Here is a 22,848-nt window from a genome sequence, read left to right on the forward strand (position 1 = left end):
ATTGAGTAGCTTTTCCTAAAAAAATATCATTTTTTTATTGAATCTTCATCGCTGGATCCATTATGTTCTGCTATATATGTTCTCATAACAATGCACTTTGTCATATGACAAGGACAAGGAACTTCATGTTCAACTTCAGATGCATCCAAAAGTACCAATTCTATATTATACTGTCTAGGTTTAATACTATTTCTAGTCAGCTCTAACTTAAATGCAATGGGTTCATCTTTTGTTACTTCTATATCTGTGGGTAATACAATGGCAGTTTGTTTCCAGTGGGTAACTTTATGGAAAGGACTTGTAGATAATTCTGACCCATCTGGAAATTCAACATCAAACCAAATACAAACTCCTTGATACCTTCCATCTTTATTACAGACAGAAATATATTCTTCTCCCCCAAGTTGATTTAATTCTTCAATGCTGATGCACTGTAAATCCAGCCAGGCTAACAATTTACCTTCAGTTAAAAGATCTTTCTCATCTACAACTATTATTTCAGGCTTCATTGATTTTGTTTTCCTATATTCTTTTCCAACACATCTGTAATATTAGAAATGTAAAAATATTAAACATTGTCCAAACACAAAATTTTTAATTTTGTTCAGCAAAATGTTGATTATTACTTCATATTGACACCATCAACATCATCCCAAAATTCATACATTGATGGTATTTGACATGGTGATGCATATAATTTAGCAATACATGGAAATAACATGCCATTTTCTTTTAAGAAATTGTCCCTAGCAAAAAGGACAGAATTCAACATGCCTTCATGTACAAGATAAAATCCCATCCATTCTGAAATTATGATGTCTACTTTTTCCAAGTCATTTGAATCAATATCTTCTATTCTGCTATGGATTAGTGTAATGTTATTATCTAAGTTATTTTCTTTTACAACTTGTTCAGTAAGTTTTATTAAGTTACTTGCTTCTATTGCATAAATCTTCTTTGCACCTGCTTGTGCACAAAATATTGATAATATTCCTAAAATGAATGTTAACATAATCCAATAACATTTACATAGCTTTCAAAGATTAAATGAATTTGAGTTAATTACAAGACAATCACCTGTTCCAGCACCAACATCCATAACAATTTTGTCTTTAAACATATGTTTACAATTCATTATTGCATTTTTATAAGCAAGGTTTCTAACTGTATCACTCAGCATTAATTGATGTACCTATAAAATCCAATTAAAAGAAATGATACATTTTTGTTACATCTATTATAATCAAGCATGTAACCATACATGTGTACTTACATCAAGTTCTTCATAACTTTTAAAATATTGATTGATGTTTTCCATTTTTGTACAGTATTATTTTACAGTAGTTTTCAATTTAAAGTTAAAAAATTTTGTGATATTTCTGGAAAATAAGTCTATGATTATAACAGGAATGAAATATTTATTTTCAAAACCTATATTAAATGTTTGTTTTTAATCTACTAAAATTCGTTTTGGGCAGTTTATAACCTTAATTTTTAAGCCGAAACCAAGTGTAAAATTTCTATAAAAATAATTATATGTTGTCTTTATCAAAATACATCATTATAATTACAGTGATACATGTATATATTATAAGGTTATTTTTTGTACATTTTACAATATATTTTATATATGTAAAATTTATATTGTCGATTTCACGAGAAAGTAAGATTGTCGAATGAATGACATTCGGTCATTCTGCTCGTGCTGGCTCTGATTGGTACATACTTTGTAGTAACTAAGCCTAACGCGCAAGCGTTCTTACGACGATTCTGACGTGCATACCTGGTGATTTTTTATTTTCCTGAAATCTCGGGAGTTCGATCGAACTATCTGAAACGACTCTGGTCATTCATGAAATCGACAATATGTATCACCTTATTTCAATGATTAATATTTGGGATTGGGTTTCTTATTCTCATTTAATTTTTGTTGTTCTTTTTCCCTCATAAGTCTTTTGTACTCAGCTTGTTTCTCCATCTGTTTTCGCTTTCGTTCTAACCGTTGTAATTCCTCTTCACTTAATACTGAAATCATTTATTTATTGGAAGTAAATGCAAATATCACTTACAATTTTGTAAGAACATTTATCTTTTACCTTTTTTCGAATCTTGAGCTTTATGTTCTGGTTCATTTTGAAAATTCGTGTCATTAGACTGTAATTGACCTTTTACACCATTTTCAACTTTTACAGGTATAGATGAATGTTGTATTATTGTTTGTCCTCTTTGTCCAACAGGACTTTTTGGTCTTGTCAATGACTGCTTTTCTTCATTAACTGAAGTGATAGGTTTACAAGTATTTTCTGAAAAGTATATATTGAGTATGTTACTTCATTACAATTTCATTAGTAATAAATTTCAGAAATACTTGATTTATGACTTTGCTACCATTTTTATTACTTATAAGTGGAGTTGATTGTGCACATGGTTCAAGTAAATCAGCTGGTATGCTTTGTATAGAGAGATGCAAGTCTTCCTTTTCAACATTACATGTATTAGAGTTTGTTAACTTTTTTGAGAGCTTCTTTATTTGATTTGCCAGTTCATTGCCAAAGCATGATAATGTTTTTTTAAAGGCATCCACGAGAGAACCCTAAATGTGATATTTGAAAAACTAACTTTTATAATATACAAAAATATAAGCTATTGAAATGTTAAACATACAATCCGTGCACAATGTATTGATAAACCTTTAATGGCTCCTTCTGCATGACAATATCCTATGTCTTCATGAAATGTTCCATCTTGTAACTGAATTTTAATGAATGTAACACATCCACAAATATATTTACCCATAAAAGATTCTACAAAATCTGAAATAAAGTCAAAACTCTAAAGTAATGAAAAATTAATATTTCAAATAATTAAATTTAAGACAGAATTAGCCAAAAGAATACATACCAATTGTTTGACTAGTAACACTATGATTCCATTTTCTTTCTCCAAAAGTTTTATTTGCTAATGATATTAATTCATCGTTTAACGTTATTGCTTCTTTAATATCAAATTTTTGAGAAGACATTGTAATAGTTGCACTTTGTTTTACATTTGTAGGAGGCTGAAAAATTTAACCTATTTTTGTAATGTATATTACTGGCGTTCAATTCAAAGCTTAATCATAAAATTTATTCGTTTATCAAATACTTACAATTTTTATACAAGAAGGGTAATTAATCACATTGTTCATGATATTTTTATCGCATACGCATAAGATAACAATACAGACAAAATATACCTGCCGTTTTCAACGGATTTTGAATTTTGTTTCGTATGCACATTCTATATATCGTTTTCTATCGATCGGTACTTTTGATAACTCGATTTTTATAGCGGGCAATTTAAATATATTGTCGATTTACTGGTTTCCAAATTTATAAATTTTATAATCAAGCATGGATTGTAAAGTTAATTTAACAATCAGCCTATGAGGATAGAGTTCCATTTTTATGATTCTTTGCACAATTTTTTCTATTGCTCTACTCAGGGCCATATAACGAGACCAATTTCTGCAAATGATTTATAACTCAGGAAAACAGTTATGTATTGTTCTATATTTCCAATCACATTTTTACAAATCATATATTTTACACTTCTTGTAGGTACAATAATAATGACGGTAGTGTGATTTATTTTATATATTTATTTATACAATAATCATTATAATAAATTATATATATAATATATATATATATATATATATATATTTATATTATGCATGTGTAGTGATAATATATATTGCATAGAAATAATGTTTGACACGATTTTGGCGAACAAATAGGCTAAGTTATGCCTTGTGACTCACACAATTAATTGCAACTGATATTCACCACACTCTTGCTATATCTTTTGATTAAAATCACCACCGAGCCTCTATATTTTAATTTTGGACTTCGCTTTCTTTCACTCATAGGTAATGTGTGTTTTATTAAAAAGTAGCAAACTTTTATCTACAAGTTACGATAAAAAATTTGATCCAATAAACTATCAATATAAAATATTCAGTTAATATATATATATACAATGTACTATAAAATATTTTCAAAAACAAACTGCGTATATAATAAATTTTCGTTGACGATACGAACATAAATTGTTATTATAACCAACAGTAATTTATTTATTTTTTAAACAGATTTCTAAATGAAAAGTAATCTCTATACAAACTATTTATTTTTATTACCTTAGAAACCGAAGTTATCTAAATTAAAATCTGTAAGTATATATTTTGCTACTTATTAATATACACGGCATCTAGCTTGTCCTAATATTATCATTTCTTAATGATCTTATCTAGAAGAATGTCTGTCTCACATTTAATTATTTAATTTCATTAATCATAAAGTATATATAATAAGTAAAACTCTTAAACTCGAGGCAGTATTTCTATACATATACACTGATCATTTTCTTAATAGGTTGAAATACCTAAACAACAGTTTTACTTTAACAGACACACAGTCACTCTTAGTGTCATTGAGCTGATCTTATTACATCTAGTCGGTTTTGAATCTATTACATTACAATTATAACGTTAACAGAATGTCTATGGGACAAGTGATTTTGCTATGATATGGGCCACCTATGTAACCGTAGATAGCTATTAAAATATTCTGTGAACAATGCAAGAAAATATTGCTTGTATGTATCATATAAATGACATAAAAGGAGAAATTTACTTTCATGTACAAAAAAAGAGTTAAACATTTACATGCTTCAACGTCACTGGATTTTGAGCTATTACTGGGATTAAATACCAATATTGCTATTCATAAGTCTATAAGATTATTAAAAAAAAAAATTCATAATCATTTAGGAACAAGTTCCTATTGCTACGACTATTCATAAATTTGAAAATCTCTGAAACATTTCATTTTGGCACTCTAAAATATTTTATGATGTACGATTTAAAACAGTTATTATAAATAATTTAACAAATCCACGAAAAGATCGTATAACGTTCGTAAATAATTCAATATCATTACTAATTCATTTTAAAATTATTTCTATGATATATTTTGAATTTGTGTATTATATACATGTGATTTTGATGATGCAATTAATATCTAACTGAAGATTATAATCAAAGAAATTATATTTCTTACAGAATAAATAGCGAAACGATAAGAAGTTAAAGACCTTATGTGTAGATAAAAATATTCTCTCTTTATAATATATATATACATATATGTATGTATGTATGTATATATATGAATTAAACATAGATTGTGTCGTGACCCCACGTAGAACGATAAATACTACTATATATATTTATATATATATATATTACATGCTACGAACGTAAACAAAAAAAAAGAACATTATAAAATAGGAATTGTATCTTATAAACTACTCGAAAACCGACGCTTTAACGCTTATTTGGCAACGATATTATAGTTCACCTAGATATTTCTCCCTTTATGCCTTGGAGCAAATCTAAATGTTGCACATACGTATAATATAGTTGTATGACGAGATGCATGAATTTGTAAACAAAAAGACACGGTACAAAAAAAAGTAAACATAATCACAGCTGAGTTGGCAGGCAGGCGGGCAAATGCAGGCATATTATTGGACAGGTTTATGTTCGACGTGTATGGGCTTCATATCTTTTTATACATCATTTCGTTACTTGGTCGACATTACTTCAATAGCCTGCTTCATTGCCCGTTTCATTGACAGATTGAGTCTTAAACATAATCGTTAGTTCCAGGACTCGTTAAAGGTTCCTGAGCCTGTTAAAATAAGAATATCATTATATATGTTGATACCTGAAACACCATAAGTAAAATAATGTATTACCTCTTCTCCAACTGTAGCAGTGGGGAGTGGAAACCTATTTTTTTCAAGACTAAATTGATCTTCCGTGGTTTTCCTGTATACAGGATTATCGAAATTCATGCTCGTAACATTACGATGAAGATAATGCCTATAGCATAATATTGCTACTAAAGCGAGGAGTAACAATCCCAAGGATGCCACGCCTATCACTATACCAGCAACCAAACCAGGACCTGTTGATTTGCTTGCAAGGCTGTCTTTTCCATCTCCATCCGTTGAATGTGCTGGATCTAAAAGAAAATTGTTAATTAAGATAATAGGAGTAGAAAAATTAACAAGTTGTTTGTTCATTATAGAAAGTTCAAGTAAAACGATATTAGCAGATGTAAAACACTCCTGTCTGCACTATAGTTCCCGTGTTATTATTAATATTATATGAAGTCATTAATTAGACTGCAGATACTAATACGTTTATGATATATCTTGAAAGTATAAAGATCTATCCACAGTCTATTTATGATCCACTGATCATACAAAATATAACTGTAAAATGAGTCATGCAAGCATACTTACGAATAGTTGTCGTAGTAACGTTGAGTGGTTCTAGTCTCTTGAATGGTTTACTACTTTCTTGTGTTGTAGGTGCTACAGTTGTACTAACTGGATATCCCATATTCATGCAACACCGATGCAAAATAATATAATTAAATAATAAACGTAAGAAATCAAGGCAATAATTGTACAGTTGAAAATGAAAAAAGAAATAAGATATGACATAAATCATGTATCAAAATGATCAGTATAAATTGAGAATGAGGTTTTAAACATGCCCCATTTATATTTTATTTGCAAGTCCTATGTGTATCAAGCATTCATTTTTGTTTGAACCACATGCATAAATATTTTTTATTTGATTTCATTCTTTTGACTACAGTCGTTACGTGCATATGATGCATATGATTTATCAAAGAGAATTAGCACCCATAATACGTAAAAGTATTTTACCTTTTTCTACACACATTAAACCATCAGGCAATAATCTTAGACCGTCTGGACAAGCACAACTAAGAAGAGGTGATTTCGAATTAATCCTGGGTGCTGGTAAGCACAAATGACTGCAGTGACCATTTACTGCTTGACATTGATTCATTCCATCTGGTTGCCTATACGGATGATACACGTGAACGACCATCGGATGCTGAAGAGTTCGGAGTGACGTGACGGGTTCGACGGATTTGCCAGTGAATTTATTTGCTTTAAATATCGTTTCCTTGTCCCAATCGGTCCAGTACACGTAATCCTCGAACGTTGTAATACTGAATGGATGCCTTAATACTACTGGTGAATAAAGAACCGTTCGTCTACCAGAACCGTCGTAATTACAGGATCCAATTATATTCAGTTTCGCGTCTACCCAATACACCTTCCTGCCTATTAAATCCAGAGTCAATCCGTTTGGCCATTTCACATCATTATCAACTATAACCTGTAAATAATTAGAGTGAAATCTTGTTCTGATCTTAATCAACAGCAACTAGTCAACCCTTAACTACAGTGGTCTGTTAAGCTGTTCTTAGATTATACAATTTGGAAATTTCGAAATTTGGGGAATTGGAAACTTAAAAATTTAGATATTTCTCCTTTCTGGAACATGTGGTCTGTAGCTAAAGGTACATAATTTATCTTTTTATCACTACCATTCTATGAGAACCGTCCATGCCAGCTTTCTCGATACGAGCCTCGTCGCTCCAGTCGGTCCAAAACATCCAACCTTCCAACGGATTCAAAGCTATAGCTCTAGGTTCCTGTATGCGATCTCGTATAAGAGTCTTCCTCATATTTCCCTCAAAGTTAGCCAGTTCTATGGTACTCTTTCTAGAATCGGTCCAGTAAATGTGGCTGTATATCCAATCAACTGCAAGTCCATCTGACGTGGTTAAACCATCATCAATAACGACCGTGCGTTCATTGCCTTCATCTATTGGAGCTCTAAAACGATCACACAGATTAGGGATATGCTGACGACAATCTAAGTACAACGAAATTATTTAAACAAATATTTACTTATAGATCTTCTTCTCGTTAATGTCGCTCCAAAAGATCATACCAGTGCGAAAAACGAAATCCAGAGCAGTAGCCATTTTCGTGTTCTTGACTATGTCGGTCATCTCCAAACGGTCCAAAGCTACTTTTCTGATGTCGTGTCTTCTGGTGAAGAGCAAACTAGCGTGACCTTCGGCTGCTTTGCAACGAGTATGATCTCTGGGGTCTTTCAAGTAACCCGTGGCGCAGCTACACTTGAATCCACCCTTTTCATTCAAGCAAAATTGGGAACAGCTACCTGGTATTAGACATTCGTCTATGTCTGAAATAAGAAATAGAATTCATGACGCAGTCATCCTCTTTTAAGCATATGTTTTTTAATGATACAAGTATACTTTACCATCGCAGGTTCGGTTATCTATTAGCCTGTATCCCGCGCTGCAGTTACACCGGAAACCAATGGGTAAATCGACGCAAATTTGCGAACATCCGCCGTTGTTTTTCAAGCACTCGTTTACACCACAAAGCTCCGTACTTTCGTCCTCCCAACCGATGCAATCCCGATTTTTGTTGCACACGTTATAAATCGGGATACACGAACCTTCGCTGCACTCGAATTGAGTCAACGGATCGCAAGTCACCGCTTTGCTCGTGCAATTTTTCTCGTCGCTGCCGTCCGCGCATTCTGCTTTCCCGTTGCAGTACAAATGTCCTGTAATATTTTACAAAATGTAACCATCTCCTCATTTTTTGTTCCAATTCTAACACCTATAAAACGCGTGTAAGCTTGTTTTATTCATGTTACAAAATTATGGAAATGTTCCGTGAATAAATAACGGATATTAAATTCGACTTTAATAAATTTAATAAATAACGAACGAAATGAAATAATAAATACCAAATTCAATTAATTATGTACATAAACAGCGTTATCTTAAATAATCAACAATTGATATTATTTATGCAGGTAGGCAAAAATATCTGTTTTTATTTGCGACAATAATACCCCGAAAAATAATACAGTTATGTAACGGGGATCTTAATTCCAATTACAAATTTCAGCAATCAAACAGCTGTCCACCTGGACGTCCGAATTGATAAATGAATAATGAACTAACGATAATGAATTCATGGGACAAATCCATCTGATTTTCGTTGATCGAATCAAAAATAGTATAACTTTACATTAATCAGATACCTGATATGCAATTATGATGATCCTCGCATTGGAACTGATCAGGTCTGCATGTCACATTGTGGCACCGCTGTGGCGATTCATCCGCTCCGTTTGGACAGTCCTTGTCACCATCGCAAACCCAATTTTGGTGAATACAAGTGACATCGTCGTCGCAGTCGAACTCTTTTTTGTGGCAATGACTGACACGGTCACCGTTCACGTATTCCTACAAGTTTTGGAACCAATTTTACAAAATTTAGAAATTTTGAATTTGGGAATTTGGGGATTTGGGGATTTTTGAGGATTTAGGGATTTTTGAGGATCTAGAGACGTTTTGATCTGGGGATTTTGGGATCTAAGGAAATTTGGAATCTAGGGAAATTTGGGATCTAGAGAATTTTGGAATTTAAGGAAATTTGAAATCTAGGCAATTTTGGGATCTGGGGATTTAGGGAATTTTTTATTCTGGGGATTTTGGGAATTTTGGGATTTAGAGAATTTTGGAATTTGGGGATTTTGGGAGTTAGGGAATTTTGGAATCTGGAGATTTAGGGATTTAGGGAATTTTGGAATCCAGGGATTTTGGAATCTGAGGATTTTTGGATTTAGGGAATTTTGGAATCTATAGGGAATTCTGGGATCTAAGGAAATTTGGAATCTAGAGAATTTTGGGATCTAGCGATTTTGGTATCTAGGGAATTTTGGGATCTAGGGATTTAGGAATTTGTAAATTTGGGAATTTAAAACTTTGAAAGTTTGGTAATAAAAGAATCGGAAAATTAGGTAATTAGAAATGTAAGTATTTGAAAATTTGAAGATCTTGAAATTTGAGAAAATTGGAGAACTTGAAAAATTGAAAACTTAGATTTAGATAGTTATGATGAAACAAATTTGGAATTTGGATAAAACAAAGAAGAAAAGAAATGTGTTTGATGCGATACCTTGCATCCGATTTCGTCGGAATGATCAGGACAATCAAAATCACCGTCGCACCTCCAACGGTACGTTATGCAATAATTTTGCAAACAGGCGAATTCGGTTCCAGGACGACAGGTGACTGGTTTGCAGTCCTTCTCGTCGCTGCCATCCCCGCAGTCGTCGTCGTTATCGCACACCCATGATTGCTGAATGCAATGCTTGTTTGCGCACGTGAATTCGTCGGATCGACAGGTGTCGTCTAAGGGAAACGCTTTGCTTTTTTAACGAGTCAAAATTAAGCAGCTGTCGAAAACAATCTACCAGGCAACGATCACGTTTTCTCTACCACAAAGACATTAATCCGTAAAAGAAACGCGCGGTGGAATGTGACGTGCCGTGTGCGTCATTGGCAAAATTATTCAGTACCGCTTTTTTCGTATTTTGCTTTCGTGCCAAATAAGAGAAAAATTAAATAAAATACGAGACGGGACGTTGTTCGATTAATTTTTCAACCAAACGTGCAATTCTGCAGTATTTTTGCGAAGATGGAAAAAGAGTTTGTTTTAAAATTGATTATTAATGAAATTCTATTAGCGCCGTATGAAATAACTAATATTTCTCGGGAAAATTTGTCGCGTATAGAATTTAATTATCATTATTGGAAACGAGCGTGATTTGGAAAGTTAAAATTTGAATATATCCCATATGAATAAATTTTTTGGTCAAAATTACGTTGACTAAATTCAATATCAATTATCTACGCTATTTTAAATAAAATGACGTTCATTTGCCAATTTCGAATCCGGCGAATCCGTATTTCCATCGGCATTGATTTTCCATTAAAATTCAGAATTTGCATTCATTTTCGTTTTTTCTTTTTTTTTTTTAAAATTTCGAGCGGTACGCGTGAGCAGAATATCGTCGAAACGGCAGCGCACCAAAGTGGTGAAAAAAAAGAGTTGTCTCACTTAAGGAAAATCACATTACACGCGCGCCTCTTTCTTTTATTCAGCTTTGCGTCCAACGTGACCTTTTTAACACAGAGAAAGAAGGGGAGAAAATGCTACTGGTAACATTACAACACAACGCGTAACATTTAAATGACAAAAAACCATAGAGCTAAGTAATGCATGGAAATGTATGCAACCATCTGTCTGAACTTCGCGGCAGATAGATCGAAGCAAAAACCAGGCATCATTGGCGTAACTATATAAAGGCAAGGGTGAAACGTCCCTTTTCTTCTTCAAGAAGAAGAAACTCGAACTACTTTACTATGTAACCAGGTAACGAGATTTAGAAATTTTCCAAGTCCAATTTTCGGAATTTCTTTATTTAACGGTTACGAATTTAGGAATTCTTTTAGTTTCAAAATTTCTAATTTTTCGAATTGTGAAACTGTTAAATTTTCAAACTTATAAATTCTTAAATTACCGATTTCCAAATTGCCAAATTCCTAAATTACCAATTTCTAAATTATTAAATTTTGTAATTCGTAAATTCCTAAATTCCTAAATTCCCTATTCCCCAAATTTTTCAATCCCTAAATTTAAAAATTTACAAATTCCTAAATCCCTATGAATCCCAAAATCACTAGGTCCCAAAAAATCCGCAGATCCCAAATTCCCTAGATCCCTAGATCCCAAAGTTTCTAGTTCTCAAAATCCCTAGACCCCAAAAATCCCCAGATCCCAAAATTCCTAGATTCCAAGAAATCCCTAGATCCTAAAATTCACGGGTTTCAAAATCTCTAGATTCAAAAATCCCTAGATCCCAAAATTCCTAGATTCCAAAAAATCCCTAGATCCTAAAATTCTCGGGTTTCAAAATCTCTAGATTCAAAAATCCCTAGATTCCAAAATCCCCCGATCTCAAAATTCCCGGTTTCCGAAATCCCTAGATCCCAAAATCCCCAGATCTCAAAATTCCCGGTTTCCGAAATTCCTAGATCCCAAAATCCCTAGATCTCAAAATCCCTAGATCCCAAAATCCCTAGATCTTAAATTCCTTAGATTCCAAAATCCTCAAATTTCCAAATTCTGGAGTTCTCAATATCCAAATCCCCAAATACCGCAGTACAAAAATTTCAAATTCCCTAGAATTAAAAATCCCTAAATTTCAATATTCTAAAATCCCTAAACCCAGCAAATCGTAAGTTTCCAAATCCCCAAGTCCCTAATCCCCAAACAGAAATCTGGAAAAGTCGCCTGGTTACGCTTAATTCGGCTCGGAAATTGAAAGTATCAGTCACGCTAAGGGACGTGTTTCACCCCAAAAGGATTGCAGTTACGCCAACGGCAAGGATCACGCGAAGATGTGTAAAATCGATTTTTCGTTCTTGTACACCGTTTAAAAGGCCTCAGAAATCGCCACGTTAATTACGGAAATTAAATCTAAGCCTTCGAAGTTTACAAGTTGGCTATTCCGTTTGAAACTACCCTCGCGACCCCGATGTCTACGTTTAAATTATGCAGCGAACTATTTGCACTTTCAAGAGGATGTAGCGGAAGAAATAAGTTTCTTGGCATTACTCCTGTAATTAAGCGATGTAATTAACCGGTTCTTGATCAACGGCAACCGGGTATACAAGTAGATATACCGAGTATACAACACAACGGCAATGGTTTAACGCTAAGTATAACAGGTTGTTGCGGGCGAAATGGTTGATTTACTTAAAATCGCTTTTAACGTCTTACTCCGATTTAAAATGCTTGTTCTTTAATCTTGGATAAAAGGAACGATTTAAGTTCGGTTAAAATATTTAAATAAGTCGTTGCACTTTCTAGGACCGATTTCGTCGTTGAAAAATAACACTTATGGCGGCAATTTTTAATCTTGAGGTTTCAATATATTTACCATATTTTCATTACGCTGGTAACCGATTACAGTAACAGATTTCGAAACATTCTGGGCCGATTGCGTGGCTGAAAACTATTTCAAAATTACTTTTATAATACATCAATTTGATCCTTGAAGTTTCACGAAACTGTGTAAATGCTTTGTCGAGACTCTTACTGTAAAATGGCTGATGATTGATTATAGCAATCACTGGTTTCGAAGCAGAAGTCTGAGAAAGTTTCATGGCAGTATTGAAAAATAACACTTGTGATATGTTATTTTGGAGCTTGAAGTTTATAAAAAATGAGCATGCAAATATTTCAGCAATTTTACAAAATAACTTATATTGTTTCAGACTTTACACCTTGTTACTCATATGATACTGATTTCAGTGATTGATATAATTATTCATCGCCCTGTGTTAAGATTATCGATATTTTTATACAAGAATTTTCACCGGACTTCAAGCTTCAAACTAATATAACACGAGTGCAATTTTCAGATACTTTTATGTCATGATTTTATCAGAATAAATCCGTGAAGGTCTAAGTCAGCCATTTTGTAATAAAAATCCTCATGAAGCGTTAATACAGAGAAATATAAAATGAAATGAACACAACTATTTGGTGACATTTTTATGTCATCGAATTCTGTCAAACGACATGTGTTTCGAAAACTGTTCGTCGCAACTGACAATCAATCAGTCCGTAACTGGAATACTCACGAAATCTGTACGTAACAATTTTCAGCAAACTTTAAGCTTCAAATCGATACAACGCGAATGCTACTTCGTAACGCTTTTATGTCATCAAATCGTTATAGGCTTTTGATGTTCCGGAATCGTCCATTTAATGTGCAATGACCTAGTACACGTAACGTAACATGTAAAAAGTCAGCCTTCTGTTCAATTACGAGTTAAATTCGACTGAATTGTTCGAAAGGCAAGCATGCAAAACAGCCAGCTTCTCTCGATGGAACAGTACAAACGAAAAATCGATTACTTTGCGACAATACTCGCGATACGCTGATCGCTCGCGCTGGAAAAAATAAAATCGCGTGCACGTATTTTAACAATTCACTGTGAAAATACGTGCTCGAAAAATTATTTTTATATTATAAATTGAATATGTAAGGATTTTGCAAAGTGTCATACAAATAAAAACAGAGAGTACAAAGTTTGTTTTATTGCAACCCTTTGCGATTCGAAAAGTTATTTTTACATCTTTAAATTCAAATACATCGAATATTTAATTTTAGACGAATTTGACTAATAATTATTTTTCTGAAAATATTCAGAAATTCGAACGAATCGAATAGCAAAGGGTTGCAGGCCGACAAGGAAAGAACAAAATAGAAACACTACGGAAACATCGACAACGTGAACTGCAGCATCGTAACAAATTATAAAATCGATTGTACATAACGTTGACATCGTAGCTTGTGCAACCTGTCCATAACAGTCGGTCGTCTAAAGCTTTCCAAATAACCAAGCACTTAAAAATAGATCCCTGTTCACAATTTTGTTCGGGTATGTTACGAAGTTAATTTAGATGGAAGGATATTAATCCCTGGGTGCAGGATGTCGATCATTTCCGACGCACAAGGGAAAAACTGCTATTTTCAGGGGTACAAAAGAATTAAAAATATCAATTTTCGTGTTTGAAAATTGAACTCTGAATTTTAACTACAGTTAACTATTAGTGACATGAAAAAAATGTACATGTATTGTAAAGCAGAATAATGTATTTAGAAATGGAACTCAGAATATTAATTATATTTAACCATGACGGACATGAAGAAAATAATACTAACATGTACGATAAAATAGAATAATGTATTTAAAAATTGAACTCAGAATATTAATTATGGTTAACCATGAGAGACATGAAGAAAATAATATTAACATGTATAATAAAATAGAAGAATGTATTTAAAAATTGAACTCAGAATATTAATTACAGTTAACCATGAGAGACATGAGAAAAATAATATTAACATGTATGATAAAGCAGAATAATGTGTTTAAAAACTGAACTCAGAATATTAATTATATTTAACCATGACAGACATGAAGAAAATAATACTAACATGTACGATAAAATAGAATGATGTATTTAAAAATTGAACTCAGAATATTAATTATATTTAACCATGACAGACATGAAGAAAATAATACTAACATGTACGATAAAATAGAATAATGTATTTAAAAATTGAACTCAGAATATTAATTATATTTAACCATGACAGACATGAAGAAAATAATACTAACATGTACGATAAAATAGAATAATGTATTTAAAAATTGAACTCAGAATATTAATTATATTTAACCATGAAAGACATGAAGAAAATAATATTAACATGTACGATAAAATAGAATAATGTATTTAAAAATTGAACTCAGAATATTAATTATATTTAACCATGACAGACATGAAGAAAATAATATTAACATGTATGATAAAGCAGAATAATGTATTTAAAAATTGAACTCAGAATATTAATTATATTTAACCATGACAGACATGAAGAAAATAATACTAACATGTACGATAAAATAGAATAATGTATTTAAAAATTGAACTCAGAATATTAATTATATTTAACCATGACAGACATGAAGAAAATAATATTAACATGTACGATAAAATAGAATAATGTATTTAAAAATTGAACTCAGAATATTAATTATAGTTAACCATGACAGACATGAAGAAAATAATACTAACATGTACGATAAAATAGAATAATGTATTTAAAAATTGAACTCAGAATATTAATTATGGTTAACCATGACAGACATGAAGAAAATAATACTAACATGTATAATAAAATAGAATAATGTATTTAAAAATTGAACTCAGAATATTAATTATATTTAACCATGAAAGAAACGAAGAAAATAATATTAACATGTATAATAAAATAGAATAACGTATTTAAAAATTGAACTCAGAATATTAATTATATTTAACCATGACAGACATGAAGAAAATAATACTAACATGTACGATAAAATAGAATAATGTATTTAAAAATTGAACTCAGAATATTAATTATGGTTAACCATGAGAGACATGAAGAAAATAATACTAACATGTACGATAAAATAGAATAATGTATTTAAAAATTGAACTCAGAATATTAATTACAGTTAGCCATGAGAGACATGAGAAAAATAATATTAACATGTATGATAAAGCAGAATAATGTATTTAAAAATTGAACTCAGAATATTAATTACAGTTAGCCATGAGAGACATGAGAAAAATAATATTAACATGTATGATAAAGCAGAATAATGTATTTAAAAACTGAACTCAGAATATTAATTACAGTTAACCATGAGAGACATGAGAAAAATAACATGTACTATAAAGTAAAATATCAAGATTAAGCGAAAAGAAATCGAATCGAAAATTTTATCAATATTTCATGAAACCTTATCTATCATTCACCGGTCTCCGGTGATTTAAAAAGTCTTGAAGATAAAAAGGGACAAACGTGGGAAAGAAAGTTGAGGTGGAAATCATGCGATTACATAAGTGCGACCAATTAGGAGAGAATGGAAATGACCTCGTAGGCGCAATAATTATATTTGGAGCATAATAAAAAGGACAAGCAAGGCCCCGCAATACGATGGTGGAATTTGCGTACGTGCAACAATTATTAATTAGAGGGAATCGTGCAGCATGCAACGATTACGAAACACACGGTGTTCCGTATTAATTCGTTAAATAACGAAACGAGCTTTCGGTTATGTTTCGCTCGTGTTTCACCGCGACGAACCTGCGGACGCTAACTTTTCATATTTATCCTTTAATAAGTACGTTTCTGAGTATCGTTTAATCAAATATTTACCCTTTGCACTCTCACAATTTCTGAACATCGTTTGATCGCTCGCGTTCATTCGTTTCTGATTTCATTTCGAATTGACTCTCCATATATTACCGGCTAACGACGCTTTCATAGAAATCGGAGGAAAGTTGAAAATTTTGAAAATTGCAGAAATTTCACGATTTAGAGAATTTTCGTGTTCCAGAAATTCGATGTTCAGAAACTAAAAAACTGATTCTGAAAATCTAACGATTTAAATTTTTGAATTAAAAAAAACTTGTATAATTTAAGTATCTGATAAAGCGAGAATATCAACAAAATGATTTGATTTATAAAATGTATGATAATTCTTGTTTTATGTATTGCAAAAGATATGCAGAGTGCAAAAGGTTAATAATCTGCTGATATATCACAGATTTTGTTCCTCATTTATTTATCAGAAGTTTCAAAGGAAACATTGAATAAATTTAAGCCATAAAATATTTGCATAATCGTGAATACCGTAGCAAATAAAATATGATTGTTATTGAAATCCAACGCGACGTTAAATATTCATTAGCATTTTTTGTTCACCGGGTTTCACCTAAGTTTCACGCGTGATTTTTTTTAAAAACAAAGACTTTCTGTTCGACAGGTGATATATCGTTATCTAAGGAGACTACATTATGTACAAGACAAAAACATTTACGAAGCATCGATGGTTTTAAACGAACTCTAAAACAATACTGACCGAATTGAGAATCAAGCGAGGCTAATCATGCTTACCAAGCACCCCTTTGTAAATTTCATTCTCAATTCATAAGGTGAAGTACTTCTTATACAACTGATTATAAAGTTGATAAAATACGTGCTCCGAATCAACTTTTGCCTTAACTTTTCATGGAACTTTAGATCAGAAAATTAACGTTAACTTTCGAACCATGGAGCCGGGTCAATCGTGACCTGGACCTACGAAAAGTACAATGGTGCTTCGATATAAATTAAGCACTCGATTTTTCGAACGACCTTCGCTTATTGGAAAAGAAGCAATTAATTACACGGAATTGAACGAACCGGTCAGAATATAAAATGACGGTTCAAAATCTCGGTAATAAATATGAGATCTGCAGTTATAATTTGTAAAGATAAAATTAAATTATGTAATATCAGCTATTTTATTATTATTTAATTTTGTTTTAACTGTACCTTATAAATTGAGAATGGAGAACACGTTGATCGCGAATACTTTCATTACATTAAACTACACGATTTTAATTATAATTTGTTCGAAGTAAATGAAACGTAATTTATTTGCAAATTGAGGAATATTGTATTTTTTAAATTGTTTAATTGTACAAAGAGTGCAGCATACTCGCGTTTCTATATATCCAGCTTTATAAATCTCTAGGTTTTAATGGCACTAGATCTCAATATTCCTGTATAACAATCTCTAGTTCCATATTTGGGAAATTCTCCGGTATGAAATATTCCCAGATTCGATAAGTTGTGTTCTTATACCATTGTATTAATAAATCCCTAGATTGCACAGATTTTAAGGTTCCAATATCCTTGGATCATAAAAATCACTAGATCGTAAAATCCCTAGATAGTAAACATCCTTAGAGCATAAAAATCCACAGATCCCAAAATTACCTAGACCCCAAAATCCTTACATTCCAAAAATCCCTAGATCTCAAAATTACCTAGACCCCAAAATCCTTAGATTCCAAAAATCCCTAGATCCCAAAATTACCTAGACCCCAAAATCCTTAGATTCCAAAAAATCCCTAGATCCCAAAAATCCACAAATACCCCAAAATCCACAGATACCCAAAAATCCCCAGATCCCCAAACTTCCCAGATCCTAAAAATTCTCATATCCCCAAAAATCCCCAAATCCCCAAATCCCCAAAAATCCTTAGATCCCAAAAATCCCCAGAGTCCAAAAATCCCTAGATCCCAAAAATCCACAGATACCAAAAAATCCCCAAACCCCCTAAAATCCTCAGATCCTAAAAATCCCTAGATCCCCAAAATTCCCAGATCCTAAAAATTCTCAGATCCCCAAAAATCTCCAAATTCCCAAAAATCCCCAGATCCCAAAAATCCGAATATCCCTAGATCCAAATATCCCGAAATCGTAAAATTCCCTAGATCCCAATATCCGTAAAGTCCTTAAATTCGTAAGTATACAAAATTTTATTTAAACCGTATATCCCTAGATTTTGACATAGGTAGATCTATATTTGTTACGCATAAAATCCCCAATTTCACGAAGAGTGGCCGTATAATGTTTGAACGCTGAACTATTCATATAAAGAGTTTTACGTCTAAATTTGTTGTACATACTTGTACGCTGATGAAACTGGACATTTGCATGTTTACAAAATTCGCGTTGTTTACGGGCTGAAAGAACCAATCAAAACGTTTTACTCGTACGAAATCGGGATCAGTGGATTTTGAAAGAGCGTTCATTATTTGACGAAGCAAACACGATACTGGGCCACAGAGAATACATGCAGACGAGACTTCATCGAACGTTAAAATACAATTACGGTCCATAACTGTATAAAATCATTGGTAAACCTTTGTACAGAGTTCCGCGTGTACGTCAAATTTTCAAACCTAATTTCCACGGAAAGAAAGCTTCGCCGTTCGAAAAAAGAAAAATATAAACGGAATTATGTATTTCGCTGCACTCTGTGTATAGTTTTACGAACAATTCTGCAATTTTAAAGAACTACGTACTCGAATGAAAATAGAAACGAATCGTGATGTTGTTTGCTGGTTGACGATCAACGCGTTAAAAAAGAAAAATAGTTAAGCTTTAGAGAAAGAAAAGGACACAAATATACTACTACAATAAATGCAGACAGAAGCATGATTTAAATAACAATAACAAACTCTCAGGATTGTATGCGCTTTCGTTTGTAGCAGAATAATGGAATACTAATAAAGGTATTTCGAATTAATCTTTTAAGTTAATTAACCATATTTTGCTATCTCGTTGAGAATGTTTAATACATCAAACGTTTAGGAGATAACAGAAAGGAAATGTAAACTTTTAATTTTTCGACGAATTAATTGTAACCGGTTGAATAATAAATAAATTAAAAAATTGTAGTACAATCCTGAGAGGCAGATTTGCATTGTTTAAAGATTCATATTAAGTTGTTCCATAAGTAATATTTTTTACTTCGTTTGAATAGTAGATCTATACATATTTTGTTCATATTTCAACCATAACTGATTTAATATACCCACATAAAGCAGATCAGACTTTCAAATTCCCAAATTTAGAAATGTATGAAGTTGGAAACTTGAAACTTACCCATGGCACAACTTAATACTGTAATATTTCATCAAACGTACAACGGGATACTCAAAAGTTTATAGAACTGTCCCTCGTTTTACGCGGTGCTCTTTATTACGGATTTCCGTTTCTCATTTAACTTGGCTCACCATATTTACAAAAGCAAGTAAACCCAGTTGTTAATGCACCTTTGAAGTTATGGTTTAATCCACCTTTGAGGCCACGAACAATTTCGTTCTTTATTTCAAATATTCCACAAGACTAAAAGCATGTTACATACAATTTTCTGCGAAATTTTAAGACTAATATTTTTCCTCTTTACAAAAATCAATATTTACAATCGAAGTTCAAATATCCCCACTCATGTAGTAAATATAGATACTGAAAAATGTCTTTCTGTCTTACATTAAAACAAAGAGTGATTTTACCGCAAGCTAAAAGCGCTAAGTGGTTTCAGTGTCATTTCGTTTCCATATAATTGAACAATTTTTTGCATTCGTCGAATGAAGTATACAGTGAGACACCGTGTATAAAGTTTATGAAGTACATGTATAGGCAGTATTCATTTATTTTATTCAAAAAGAAACAAAAGTTGTTCGTGTACTTTTGGCCCAAAAGGTGTAGTCCTTAATGCGTGCAAACTTATGCACACGTAATTTGAAATAAATACTAAAGCAGAAGAATAAACAATAAATTCTTTATGTGAACATAAGCGGACAGATACTTTCAAGAGAAGTATCTTAACAAATTTTGTAATTTAAAGTATGGAACTCGTTAAAGTATGGAGCAGTCATGTGACCGATTTGATACTTTTAGCCCGACATGCGTTTTCGTCGCTGCAACTACGACGATTATCCAACATGTGACATTGCAGCGAATGAGAGCAGCAAAAACAGGAAATACGTGTGACCTCACTCTCGGTGTTAACGAGAAGCAAAGAAAATAGGGACTAGATATCGATTCCATAAAATGGGTATCCCGTGATACGCGTAAAAGCATAAGCAATAAAATGAGCCCCCGTGCAGAAGCTTACTGCACTCAGCCTCGTCTGAACCGTCCGAACAGTCTGTATTGTCGTCGCACATCCATGTAAGTGCGACGCACTCGCCGTTCCCCGAGTGACACGTGAACTGTTCCGCCGTGCAGTTCTTCGTCCCTACAAGATGACAATCGATTGGACCTGATTTTTCTAGCGAAGAGTGACGAGGTGCCAACTACACGACCAGAGGCCCCATTCTCGGCCGTACAATGCCGACGACATCGTCGTGCTCTATTTTCGTCGACGGACCAAAAGCTGTCTCGAGATCAGCGAATTGCATCCCCAGGGTCAGCCGCGTTTGTGAAAATTCTTTCGTTCAGAACGTTATCAATTATACGACGATTTAACTCGTAAGACGAGAAATCGATACGGTGACTGTGTTAGGGCGATTGTTTGACTTGGGTAATACAGAGAGTGTTTACTCGGTTGGTAGAGCGATCTATTTTGAATGCGAGGTCGTCTTATTTTAACGGATGTTCAGGTGAGAAAACGTTGCTATGAGATATCAAAGGTTTTTCCTTGAAAAGGTTCGTCGCTGATAATCTGTGACGTGACTCGACACGGACGTAACTTCTTATCCCTTATCGGGAATTAGTTCCACGTTGCGTAGAGATTGAAAGTGAATTTTAAGCGCTTTTCCGATGGTTTAGCTGGAGTTCGCCAGTTTTGGAAATCTGTGGTTAATTAGAAATGAGTCATGTGTATAACCCATCGTTTTATAATTAGAGGTGTACTTGCGCGTTCCTTGATCTCTATATTTCCACGTCTACCTAAATTCGTATCTGTACCGCTAGACCCCGAAATCTCGGCCTCTCTAAATTCCTACCTCAAATATCCCAATATCACTAAATCTATGCTACTCTAAAAGTTAAGCTTCTAAATCTGCAGAGGAAGCTGTTCGTGCAATTCGTCAAGTATTTATAGATAAATAACCGATTCAAAGTGAAATTAGACTGGATGCCTTCTCCATAATTTATACAAAATCGAAAGCTTCCCGGGTTGCAAAGAAATTTACGGTTGTTCGGAACTTGGTAAATAATTTATTTCATCTAAGGTTTTAATTTGTGGCCGACTACGTAATGCTTCGGCCATCACTCATGCAGCATCGGAGACTTTCCCGGCTTGACGTAATAAATTAACGTAAATCCGAAACCACGCGTTCTTATATCGCTTCCTTAATATTCGCTCAAACGGAACTGATTCGTACAACGATTAAAACCATAATTTCCCGTTGACAACGGGAAGGCATTCGATTGCTTAATAAATCACGAGGAAGTAACTAATTGATGCGATAAATCAAGAAGCTGTCGCGTTGATGTAGTTCAGTGGCAGATGGACTTAATCTGATGCGATTTCTCCCTGCCGAACACGCGCGACGGTAAATAACTTCGTTTTGTTTTTCCGTCTTATCATCCACTCTGCATGCATGGCCGTAAGTTTGTAATGAAATTCATAAATTCCGAACGCACGGGGGCACATATACCGCGAGAGAGTATTACAGCGCGTGTTCGCCAGCCATACTCATTACACCGAGTGGCTGTAAATGTACGGTCTCTTTGAATTATCACCGAAAGAATACTGCGGAACGGTAAAGTTTATTAACGGATGATCTAAGTCGCCCGCCTTGGGAAGATAGTTTTACACTTCCCCCAATTTATTGGGACGAGTTTAGTTTAGTTTATTCAACTCCCAACGTGCCACCGCGTTTCGTATACTTAGTTTCACGAGAATGCACGCGTTTCTTGACGGAACAATGTTATAAGATGTGCTTGGAGCACCGCGAATTCTCTAAGTAAATGTCGGCACTTTGTTTACGCTGGCATTTTCTGACACCAGAAATCCCTACAATCTTACAGCTGTGTATTACTAGATTACTAGATTCCATAATCATTTTTTACTTTAAATCTGTATATCTACTAATACTCT

At 33.1% G+C, this 22,848-nt stretch overlaps 3 protein-coding genes across 13 annotated transcripts in view; all 3 read right to left on the bottom strand.

Annotated features, from left to right (window-relative positions):
• Positions 1 to 10: 10 nt before the first annotated feature.
• LOC100883203 (Arginine methyltransferase 8) lies at positions 11 to 1,924 on the bottom strand. Of its 2 annotated transcripts, none has more exons than XM_076536304.1 (5): positions 1,784 to 1,924; positions 1,274 to 1,379; positions 1,078 to 1,192; positions 627 to 993; positions 11 to 543 (listed from the first exon to the last, which is right to left on the bottom strand). In XM_076536304.1, the coding sequence occupies exons 2-5, from the start codon at positions 1,316 to 1,318 to the stop codon at positions 27 to 29; spliced, it is 1,044 nt and encodes a 347-aa protein (XP_076392419.1). In that variant the 5' UTR covers positions 1,319 to 1,379; positions 1,784 to 1,924; the 3' UTR covers positions 11 to 26. The 2 variants fall into 2 exon arrangements, with proteins under 2 accessions (XP_076392419.1, XP_003700404.2); XM_003700356.3 differs by lacking the exon at positions 1,784 to 1,924 and adding an exon at positions 1,487 to 1,626.
• Positions 1,399 to 3,474, bottom strand: LOC100883092 (DNA repair protein RAD52 homolog). 3 transcript variants are annotated; one of them, XM_012298671.2, is made up of 6 exons: positions 3,149 to 3,474; positions 2,902 to 3,058; positions 2,665 to 2,813; positions 2,401 to 2,593; positions 2,097 to 2,303; positions 1,399 to 2,025 (listed from the first exon to the last, which is right to left on the bottom strand). In XM_012298671.2, the coding sequence occupies exons 1-6, from the start codon at positions 3,185 to 3,187 to the stop codon at positions 1,889 to 1,891; spliced, it is 882 nt and encodes a 293-aa protein (XP_012154061.2). In that variant the 5' UTR covers positions 3,188 to 3,474; the 3' UTR covers positions 1,399 to 1,888. The 3 variants fall into 3 exon arrangements, with proteins under 3 accessions (XP_012154061.2, XP_012154060.2, XP_012154062.2); XM_012298670.2 differs by having other exon boundaries at positions 2,389 to 2,593; XM_012298672.2 differs by having other exon boundaries at positions 2,389 to 2,593; positions 2,902 to 3,072.
• Positions 3,475 to 3,620: 146 nt separating this feature from the next.
• The window catches only part of LOC100880556 (low-density lipoprotein receptor), a 48,588-nt gene continuing 29,360 nt past the window's right edge, over positions 3,621 to 22,848 (bottom strand). For 4 of the 8 annotated variants that reach the window (XM_076536289.1, XM_076536290.1, XM_012298664.2 and 1 more), the window contains 9 exons: positions 9,940 to 10,175; positions 9,020 to 9,224; positions 8,222 to 8,533; positions 7,843 to 8,143; positions 7,476 to 7,767; positions 6,784 to 7,264; positions 6,352 to 6,438; positions 5,800 to 6,068; positions 3,621 to 5,732 (listed from right to left, as the gene is read on the bottom strand). In XM_076536289.1, coding sequence (XP_076392404.1) covers positions 5,688 to 5,732; positions 5,800 to 6,068; positions 6,352 to 6,438; positions 6,784 to 7,264; positions 7,476 to 7,767; positions 7,843 to 8,143; positions 8,222 to 8,533; positions 9,020 to 9,224; positions 9,940 to 10,175 — 2,228 coding nt within the window. In that variant the 3' untranslated portion in view covers positions 3,621 to 5,687. Of the gene's footprint in view, positions 5,733 to 5,799; positions 6,069 to 6,351; positions 6,439 to 6,783; positions 7,265 to 7,475; positions 7,768 to 7,842; positions 8,144 to 8,221; positions 8,534 to 9,019; positions 9,225 to 9,939; positions 10,176 to 20,916; positions 21,040 to 22,848 lie in introns of all 8 variants that reach the window. The other 4 variants (XM_012298665.2, XM_012298660.2, XM_012298663.2 and 1 more) reach the window with 2 other exon arrangements.

This window comes from Megachile rotundata, chromosome 10, assembly GCF_050947335.1.
Source record: "Megachile rotundata isolate GNS110a chromosome 10, iyMegRotu1, whole genome shotgun sequence".
Lineage (NCBI taxonomy): Eukaryota > Metazoa > Arthropoda > Insecta > Hymenoptera > Megachilidae > Megachile > Megachile rotundata.

Excerpts from the sequence above, each read along its gene's own strand:
- LOC100883203 (XM_076536304.1), bottom strand. The coding sequence starts at position 1,318 with ATGGAAAACATCAATCAATATTTTAAAAGTTATGAAGAACTTGAT. Across the intron at positions 1,193-1,273 it reads AAAGTTATGAAGAACTTGAT|GTACATCAATTAATGCTGAG; the intron begins GTAAGTACACAT and ends TGGATTTTATAG. Across the intron at positions 544-626 it reads GTTGATGGTGTCAATATGAA|ATGTGTTGGAAAAGAATATA; the intron begins GTAATAATCAAC and ends CTAATATTACAG.
- LOC100883092 (XM_012298670.2), bottom strand. The coding sequence starts at position 3,187 with ATGAACAATGTGATTAATTACCCTTCTTGTATAAAAATT. Across the intron at positions 2,594-2,664 it reads CAATACATTGTGCACGGATT|GGTTCTCTCGTGGATGCCTT; the intron begins GTATGTTTAACA and ends TATCACATTTAG. Across the intron at positions 2,026-2,096 it reads AGCTCAAGATTCGAAAAAAG|TATTAAGTGAAGAGGAATTA; the intron begins GTAAAAGATAAA and ends AAATGATTTCAG.